General features: G+C 56.2%; 1 protein-coding gene across 1 annotated transcript; it reads left to right on the forward strand.

Moving 5' to 3' along the window:
* Window positions 1-23: 23 nt before the first annotated feature.
* ADAMTS15 (ADAM metallopeptidase with thrombospondin type 1 motif, 15) lies at window positions 24-9,546 on the forward strand (the record flags this gene model as incomplete). The annotated part of the gene is made up of 8 exons (XM_008937467.1): window positions 24-359; window positions 4,606-4,738; window positions 5,272-5,439; window positions 6,335-6,618; window positions 7,456-7,633; window positions 7,744-7,925; window positions 8,563-8,738; window positions 9,164-9,546. Coding segments are annotated over 8 exons (1,840 nt in total), but the record flags the coding sequence as incomplete, so codon positions are not given.
* Between the last annotated feature and the right edge of the window lie 6 nt (window positions 9,547-9,552).

The raw sequence follows: 9,552 nt of genomic DNA on the forward strand, positions 1-9,552 counted from the left end.
GGGGACGTGGAGGGGGGAAAGGGGGTCGGGCCAAGCGCTTTGCCTCGGTCCCCCGTTACGTGGAGACCTTGGTGGTGGCCGACGAGTCGATGGTGAAGTTCCACGGGGACGACCTCCAGCACTACCTGCTCACCCTGATGGCCACGGCCGCCCGCCTCTACAAGCACCCCAGCATCCGAAACCCCATCCAGATCTCTGTGGTCAAGTTCCTCCTCATCGGGCAGGACGACAAGGGGCCCAAGGTCACTGGCAATGCTGCCCTCACCCTTCGCAACTTCTGTGCCTGGCAGAAGAAGTGGAACAAGGTCAGCGACAAGCACCCCGAGTACTGGGACACCGCCATCCTCTTCACCAAGCAGGTGGGTGCAGGGGGGATGACCTGGAGGGGCTGTCTCCTATTTCAAGGAGCCCTACACCATGCTAATGTCTCCCACAACCTGTGCCCCACCTCTGGTCCACGCTGGAGGAGGTTGCGGCCAATGCCCCTTTCCCAAGGGACTCTGCACTCACAGATGCTGGGGTGGGGAAAGCAGAGGTGTGGAGCAACCCTGCTTAAGCCAACCCTTGCTGTCCTCTGGGCAGGCTTTGGCCAGCAGCCTGAAGAAAGCCCTGCCAAGGGTGAGTGTGGCCAGGAGGTATGCAAAGACAGGTTGTCCCCACGGGCAGAACCTGCCACTCCATCCCCTAGCTCCTGGAAGAACCCTCAGCACCCAGTGCCCGGGATCTCTGGCGCACCCCAAACTGTGGGGTCTGAGCCCAGAAGAGGAGGAGTGTGGCCCCCGCTTCCCCCTCCCTTGCTGGGAAGAGCTCTCAGTGCCACCTGCCAAGAAAAAAACCTCTCCCTGCTTCCTCTGACTCATGTGCGAGGTCCTCCTGAGAACCTGGACCTCTCCTCTGCGTGCTGGCTGCTCTGCATGGACCCAGTTCAGGGCTGGAAGAAAAGCACAGCAGATCCAGCCAGCACTTGTAGCCCTTGCAGGAGGGAGAGGCAAAAGTCTCTCCCACCACTGCCGTGGGCTTGTAGATGGGCTTTGCCCAGCTGCCTTTTGCTCCCCTTTGGCAAGGGCTCTGCAAGCTACTCATGTGGGGTGTGGGGTCATTGCTGCCCCAAGATGCGCTTCTGCGTCTTCCCACCCTGATAAAGTGGGTGACCCTGCTCCCAGAGCCTCCTCCCACATGCTCCTCCTCTGCCCTGTGGTCCTGTCTCAGCGCTGGCATGGGGGCGGTGCCTGGCTGGAGTGTTCCAGCCTGCACCCCTAGATTGTGAAGGAGAAGGATGAGCCTGGCTTGATGGGGACAGTCACATTTTATCCTGGCAAGCTTTGCCAAGTAGAGCAACTTGCATTTTCTCCTCCCCTATCCCTGGTCAGGTGTTTTTGGATTAGGGACAAGTCAGGAATTCCCCTGAAGAGCAGGCACACCATTCCCAAAGCATCTTTCCAGCTCAAGCACTCGTGGGTGGGAAGGATATCACATCCAGCTGCCCCTAACCTGGGCCCAGTGCAGGCTGATGATGGCCTGGAGTGGGAACAGTGCCATGCAGGGTGTGTGGGACCTCATCCCACCCATCCTTGTTTTCCCCACCCTGGGCAGGGGCTGTGCTGTAAGTCCTGCTGGAGCAGTTCCTGCCTGCGAGGAGGAGGAGCTGCTGACATCCCTGTGGGGACGAGCCAGCTCTGTCTCTGGTGGGGTCACTGGAGCCACAGGTGGGACGGATTCGGTCCCGGTGGTAGGAAAGCTGCAGGTCATGGCTGGGCTGCATTTTTTACATATTGCTAAACCATCCATTCCTGAAATCCCAAGGCAAGCTCAGTGCAAAGGCACACTATCAAGGAGACATCTGCCTTCCTTGAGTGCATCCATCTGTGGTCCCCTGACACCCCGGAGCTTATCTCCCTGCCAAAAAGCTGTTACATAAGCCCCCGACTTAAATTTCATCTCGAACCCGCTTGATAGGCAGTTTCCCCTTGTGTCAACGAGTTGCTGATGGATGGGGCTGTCTCCTCCTGCTCGGCTTTGCTCCCTCCCAACTTCAGTTGTGCTGGACTGTGGATTTGCCTTTGGGGAACTCGGTCCTGCTCAGGCTTTACCTTGCTACCTGAGTTGGTGCTTGTTTGAAGGTCCTGCAGAGCATCCAGCCTTCAGCTTCACTCCAGCCTTTTGGAAATCACATCACACACCACAGTGAAGGGCTTGGCCACACTTCCCACTCACCCTGAACCTTGATGTCCTACCAGCAAAGGTTTGCTGAACATCTTTGGCCTGCTGTAAAACCGAAGGGACATCACACCAAGGAACATCTGCCTGCAGCCTAGAGTGCAGCAGATGCTGTGCAGGAATTTGGAAAACCGTGCTCCATAGCTCAAAGCTCAGCTTTTTGCTTTTTTGATTTGGACACACATGGGAAGCCTCTGTAGCAGGGAGGGTGCCTATGACCTGGTCTCTGAGTTGGCAAATTAAAGCACTAGCTACAAGGTGCATCCCCAACTGACCTGCAGAACACTCTGAGAAGTTCACAAGGGGATGAAGAAAAGCCTTAGAAGTGCCCACAGGTGAAGGTCAGGCTGGCAGGAGAGTCCTGGTGGTTCATCTAGAAGGTTGCTCGCAGCCCCTTGGGGCACCCGGCGTTCTCCTTGTGTTTGGGCTGGCAGCACAGGATATTGGTGATGCTGGCCCTTTGCATGCTGCTTTCCCACCTGAAATCTCTTGCACTTCTCTCTCCTCACCTCCATAGCTCCATCCTTGCATTGCCTCTCTTCCTGAGCAGGCTGGATCCCTGGCAAGGCTGGAGGAGGTGTTTCGGGGGGTCAGGCCTCCTCATTAGAGCACAGAGATGTGCATCTTTTCAAAGTGGGGTGTCCCTAGGAGGCTGTGGCTGGGGGGCGAGGGAAAGCCCCGTTAAGAAGAGCTGCCTGCTCATGTATCCCCACAGCCGGGGCAGGCGTGGTTCAGAGCAAGAAGTGGGTCAGTGTGTCAGTGCAGGTGTTGGGCTGGGAGCCAAAAGCTCACTGAGCCAGTGAGGAAACAGCAACTCTTCAAAGAGCAGCGAGCTGCCAGCGGCCGCCTCTTCCCTGGGGTGCTCTGTCTCCACACTCCACCTCCACCCCCAAAGCCCCAGCGCTGGGACGGCCCCAGGGGAGAGAACAGGCAGGGGGGTTTGGCCAAGCTGCAGCCCTGGGGTAGCTCTGCATGGTGATGATACTGGCTGTCAGTGGCTTTTTGGGGTGGGCACCCTTGCCCAGGTTTGCCAGCCCCATTTAGTCACACCGTGCTCACCAGTGGTGGCAATGCCAGCAGGGACACGATGCTGCCACCTGCTTGTCCCTGCCAGCATCAGTTCACAGTGGGATCGGGGACACATCGAGGTCCTGGCTGACAAGGAAAGCTATTGCAGAGTGGAGAGCTGAACCCCGTTGTACAACAGGGTTTTCCACCAGCCAGCCCAGACCCAGGCGTTTCTCCACTTCAGAGATCACAGTCTCATCTGTGCCTCCAGCCTTCGTAGCCACAGGTCTCCTGTTAAAGCCATCTCAGCCCTGGCCAGGACTCTCTGAAGTCATCGGGACTGTTATTTACCCATGGCTGAACCTGCCTGCACGGGAATGCCTTCAGCTTGGAAAGCTCGTTGGAAATGTTGGCAGAGCAGCTCATGTGAGATTTCGAGCAACCCAGGCGCTTTGGCTGGGCGAGTGCTGAGCATGAATCACACTTATTTATAGCCTGGGAGCGCCCGGCGAGTCCCTTACGTTTTCTTTTCATGTGGAAAGCAGCTCCCTGCCTCCTGCATGGCCTCCCCAGCAGCTCCCAGCGTGGTGAGGGATGGGGATGATGCTCCAACCCTCCCAACCCACTGACGGACCCCAGCAGGGGAAGGGGGCACGTGAGGACAAGGCTACTGCCAGGCTGCAGCAGCAGTGCATCTTCAGATGGGCTTTTTATTTGCACAAGCACCTTTGGATCCCAAAGAAGGGCAGATCCACTTACAATGAGACCTCATCCTCTGCCCCAGCTGCATCTACGTGGAGTCTAGCTGTCCTTGAGTTGAGGGTGGAAGGCTGGGCTGGATCCTTCTTTAATCAGCTGGGATTGCTTGCTCCCTGAGGGACAGCTCTACTTGGAGAGACAGGAACACTTCCCTCAGCTTTGGGAACTTCTGGACCTAGTCCAAGGGCTTTTTCCTAGGAAGAATTTGAGAAATGAGGTTAAGAAACAGGTCAGCTGTGAGTGCAAGGCCAGGTGTCTTTCTGTCCACCTGTCTGGGTCTGGTCCTTGAGCTCACACTGAAGAAGGGAGCCAGGCTGACTATTCCATGCTAAAGCCAGCCCCATCCTGGTTGGAGGAGATGTTTGTGTGGGAAAAGCTGCCACTGAAGCACGGCAGGATACTACACACAAAAAGCATCTCCAGTGACAGGGTTAAATGCAAATGTATTGTTGCAGCCCAGTCTGGGAGGTCAGGGTGAGGTTTCCTGCCTCCCCATCCCTTTGGGCTTCCTCCCCTCCCCAGCAGCCTGGGATCAGCTCCCTGTGAGGTACTGGGGATGGGGTGTGGATGGAGAACTAGGATGCCTGTGCTGGACTAACCCCTTGCCTCCATGCCTCACAGGACCTGTGTGGTGCCACCACCTGTGACACGCTGGGGATGGCAGATGTGGGCACCATGTGTGACCCCAAACGCAGCTGCTCCGTCATCGAGGACGACGGGCTGCCCTCGGCTTTCACCACCGCCCACGAGCTGGGTAAGGCTCCCTGCTTTCCTCTTCCTCTTCCCCTCCGGAATGCCAGGAGCTGGCACAGTTCAAAATAACCCTGGTTTCAGGCTCCGGAAGATGAGACAATAATTGGGTTCCGGTGATGGGAAAACTCCACCTTGGAGCATGAAATCCTCCTGAACTGGGTTCTCTCTTTTGCTGAGAAAGCAAAAGGCTTTGCTGTTGTGGTTGCTACCTCAGCTTGGTTTCCAGGATTCAGGAGTCCTGAAACAACAGGCAGAGGGGACACCAGCCTCTGGAGACACTTGCTATGCTCAGAGGGAGGAAGAGGAGGGAGGGGGGTGAATGCTGAAGTATTCTTCCTGCTTCTCCAAGTTCCTGGTCTGCACCAGGGCATGCATGAGCATTGTCCTTCCCCAGCTGTCTCCTGGGCTGCTCACGGAAATTGCAGTCCCTGTAAGGGTCTGCCCCATTCTGTGCCTCGGTTTCCCCCCTTGCAAGAAGCTGCTCTGCATGTCAGGTGGAGTTATTCACACTGCTTTCCCTTATTTTCCCCCCAGGCCATGTTTTCAACATGCCCCATGACAACGTGAAGGCCTGCGAGGAGGTCTTTGGCCGGCTGAAGACCAATCACATGATGTCCCCCACCCTCATCCAGATTGACCGTGCCAACCCCTGGTCAGCCTGCAGTGCTGCCATCATCACCGATTTCCTTGACAGCGGCCATGGTGAGCCCTCCTGCACCCCTTGCCCTCTTACCTGTGTCCCTGCCCCATAGGAGCAGGAGCTGTCCCTGGGGCTGGTTAGCAGGAGAGGCTGATGGACTGTAGAGCAGCTCTTGTTCTTCTGTGAACAAAGTCAGAAGGAAATAGGGAGTTGGGTGGTGTTTCTACACCAGATGAGCTTCCTCAGTGCCAAGGTGACCCCAGCAGTGATGTCTGCCCTGAGGCTGCCAGCATGGCTCTAGCCAGTGACACCAATTATAGAATCATAGACTGGTTTAGGTTAGAAGAGACCTTTCAAGATCATCTAGTCAGACCCCCCTGCATGGAGCAGGGACATCTGCAGCTAGATCAGGCTGCTCAGAGCCACATCCAACCTGACCTGGAATGGTTCCAGGGATGGGGCGTCAATCACCTCTCTGGGCAACCCGGACCATTGTCTCACCACTCTCAGCCTAAAAAATTTCTTCTCTCTAGTCAAAATCACCCCTCTTTTAGTTTAAAATAATTGCCCCTTGTCCTGTCACAATAGGCCCTGCTAAAAAGTCTGTCCCCATCTTTCTGACAGGCCCCTTTTAAGTACTGAAAGGCTGCAGGAAGGTGTCTCTGGAGCCTTCTCTTTTCCAGGCTGAACAACCCAAACTCTCTCAGCCTTGCCTCACAGCAGAGGGCTTCCAGGGCTTGCATCATTTTTGTAGCCCTCCTCTGTACCTGTTCCAACCAGGAAATAGAGTCACTTGGGTCTGGGATGCAGGTGACCTCAATGGCATCACCTGGTCCTGTTGGGATAGTAATCATCATCAGCCACCCCTCACCTCCCCACAATGATGCTCTCCTTCCCCACACTGGTCCATACAACCTCCTGAGGACTCTGTAGATCACCCCATTCCCACTCCCACAGGAGACTGCTTGCTGGACCAGCCTGCCAAACCCATCCCACTGCCCGAAGACCTGCCAGGAACAAGCTACAGCCTGAACCAGCAATGCGAGCTGGCCTTTGGCGTGGGCTCCAAGCCTTGCCCCTACATGCAGTACTGTGCCAAGCTCTGGTGCACGGGCAAGGCCCGTGGGCAGATAGTGTGCCAGACACGGCACTTCCCTTGGGCAGATGGCACCAGCTGTGGTGAAGGACGTTTCTGCCTGAAGGGTGCCTGCGTTGAGAGGCATAACATCAGTAAGTACAGGGTGAGTACTTGCACCTCCAGCCCTAAGAACTTCCCGTCGGGTCACTCTGGGTTTTTAGCATGGTGCTGACTGAGCAATCCCCCACCTCTTGGTGCTGGAGACCTGGTGGAAAGGGGTGGAAGTCCCTTGGGTATTGCATATTTCTCAAGGAGGGATGCTGCTGCTCTGCTCTATCCAGCCCTGGGCAGGTTTGGAGGGCAGAGGTTTTGCTTGCAAAGGGATAGAATCTTAGAATTGTTTTGGTAGGAAGAAACTTAAGATCATCAAGTCCAATTGCTAACCCAGCACTGCCAGGTCACCACTAAACCACGTCCCTCAGAACCACATCTCCACAGCTTTTAAATTCCTCCAGGGATGGGGAATCCACTGCTGCTCCTGGGCACTCTGTTTCAGGGCTTGGGAACTCTTGCAGGGAAGACATTTTCCCTAATACCCAACCTAAATCCCTCCAGGTGCAACCTGAGGCCATTTCCTCTTGTCCTGTCACTTGTTCCTTAGGAAAAGAGACTGACACCTGCCCCAGCTCCAACCTCCTTTCAAGGAGGTGAGAGTGTGAAGGTTTCCCGAGCCTCCTTTTCTCCAGGCTAAACAACCCCAGTTCCCTCAGCTGCTCCTCCCCAGACTTGTGATCTAGACCCTTCCCCAGCTTCATTGCCCTTCTCTGGACCTGCTCCAGCCCCTCAAAGTCCTTCTTGGAGTGAGGGCCCCAAAACTGAACCCCAGATTTGAGATGTGGCCTCACCAGTGCCGAGATGGCTCCGAGTCTGGAGAACCCCGGCTCAGGATGGAGCCAGCAGCAAAGGGGGTGCAGCATCTCACCCCACCTCATCCCAACAGGTGGATGGGGGCTGGGCAAAGTGGGCGCCCTACGGGCAGTGCTCGCGGACGTGCGGCGGCGGGGTGCAGCTGGCCAAGAGGGAGTGCACCAACCCTGTGCCTGCCAACGGGGGCTCCTACTGCGAGGGCATCCGCGTCAAGTACCGCTCCTGCAACCTGGAGCCCTGCTCTGCTGCAGGTAAGGGCTGGAGCTCGCCTGGCTCTGTGTGCACCACCTATAACAACCCTCTGGAACCAGCTGGGTGTGGGCTGCTCCCCACTCCCACCCACATCCCCTTTCTTTTCCAGTGCCAGGGAAGAGCTTCCGTGAGGAGCAGTGTGAGGCTTTCAACGGCTACAGCCACAGCACCAACCGCCTCACTGCCTCCATCTCCTGGGTCCCCAAATACTCTGGTGTCTCACCCCGGGATAAATGCAAGCTCATCTGCCGGGCTAATGGCACTGGCTACTTCTACGTGCTGGCACCCAAGGTTGGTGAGAGACCCCCCACCCAGGGTCAGCATCTGGGCTGTAGGATGACTCCAGCATGCCTGGAGTTGAACAAATTTTCTTTGCCTGGTGGGCAAGTGGTGTTAGATGAGGTTGTTGAGGAGGAAAATCCACCAGGCTGATATGGAGCAGCATATATGTGTCCACTTACTGACTTCAAGGCTGGAGTTGGTCCATGGAGGGTCTTCCTCTGGGTTTGTGAAGGTGCTTCTGGCATATGCCTGTAGTCCTGAAATAGAGAATGATAATTAGTGTGCTGGGGAAGTGATGTGTGTGTTGGGCAGGCAGCCAGACATGGAACTGAGCAGAGTGGTGTGAGCTGTGTCCCCAGTGCAGCCCCTCCCCTTTACACTGATGCAACAGAAAGGGTAGAAAATGATGAGGATGGAGAAGAAAAGGGATCTAGTCCCAGACAGCTCTTCTCAGAGACCCTAAAAAGCCTGACTGCGAAGCAGAGCATGAAGGAAAGGTGGCACAGTACCTGCTCAGTACCTGCTAAGATCTCTTTGGCACATGTTGGGTGGATTCTGGTGGCCCTGGGTTGAATGGCCACAGCTGGGGAGGTTTGTGGGGTGCCACAGGGAAATGCAGTGGCTTGTTTTCCTCACCCTCCTGCAGGTTGTGGATGGCACCCCTTGCTCCCCAGACTCCACCTCGGTCTGCGTGCAGGGGAAATGCATCAAAGCGGGCTGCGATGGGAAGCTGGGCTCCAAGAAGAAGTTTGACAAATGCAGTGTCTGTGGAGGAGACAACAAGAGCTGCAAGAAGGTCTCGGGCTTGTTCACCAAACCCATGTAAGTGTTGGGTGACCATGTGCACTTCCCCTCTCCCAGCTCTGCTTTCTGGAGTGGGTGCAGGAAGGTTATAGAGATGGTGGTGGGGGCTAAGTCCATCCTGAGAAAACTCACCTGGTGCTAGTGTACATCACTGGATGGAGACCTGGGCAAGCTCTGAAGGAGAAGCAGAACACATTTAACGTAGTGTCAGCTTCTGCTGATGGAGCTACATCTGTGCTGCTGAGCCAGAGGAGCTGAAGCACCTCATACCTGCATAACCTCAGCCGAGATGACACTCGGTGTAGGGAGGAGCTGGCAAGGAGGAGAGAACACTAGGGGTGGGAAGATCTCAAGGCTGTAGCTGCAGAGCTTCAGGCTGAGGCCATGTCATAGTGGGATGTCACCCTGCCTGACGGCCTGCTCTGCCTGCTCTTCTCTTCCAGGCACGGCTACAACTTTGTGGTGGTCATCCCCGCGGGCGCCTCCAACATCGACATCAGGCAGCGAGGCTACAAAGGGCTCATCAGCGACGACAACTACCTGGCCCTGAAGAACGGGCAGGGCAAGTACCTGCTCTCGGCCGTGGAGAGGGACCTGATGGTGAAGGGCAGCGTCCTGCGGTACAGCGGCACCGGCACCGCCGTCGAGAGCCTCCAAGCCTTCAAGCCCATCCAGGAACCTCTGACTTTGGAGGTACTCTCCGTGGGGAAGATGACCCCTCCTCGGGTACGCTACTCCTTCTACCTCCCCAAGGAGAGCAAGGAGGACAAGTCCTCCTACAAGAAGGAAGGCAAGACGCCGCCGGACCTCAACAACAGCGTCCTCAGCCTGT

The sequence above is a fragment of the Merops nubicus genome, unplaced genomic scaffold (genome assembly GCF_000691845.1).
Source record: "Merops nubicus isolate BGI_N331 unplaced genomic scaffold, ASM69184v1 scaffold13493, whole genome shotgun sequence".
Lineage (NCBI taxonomy): Eukaryota > Metazoa > Chordata > Aves > Coraciiformes > Meropidae > Merops > Merops nubicus.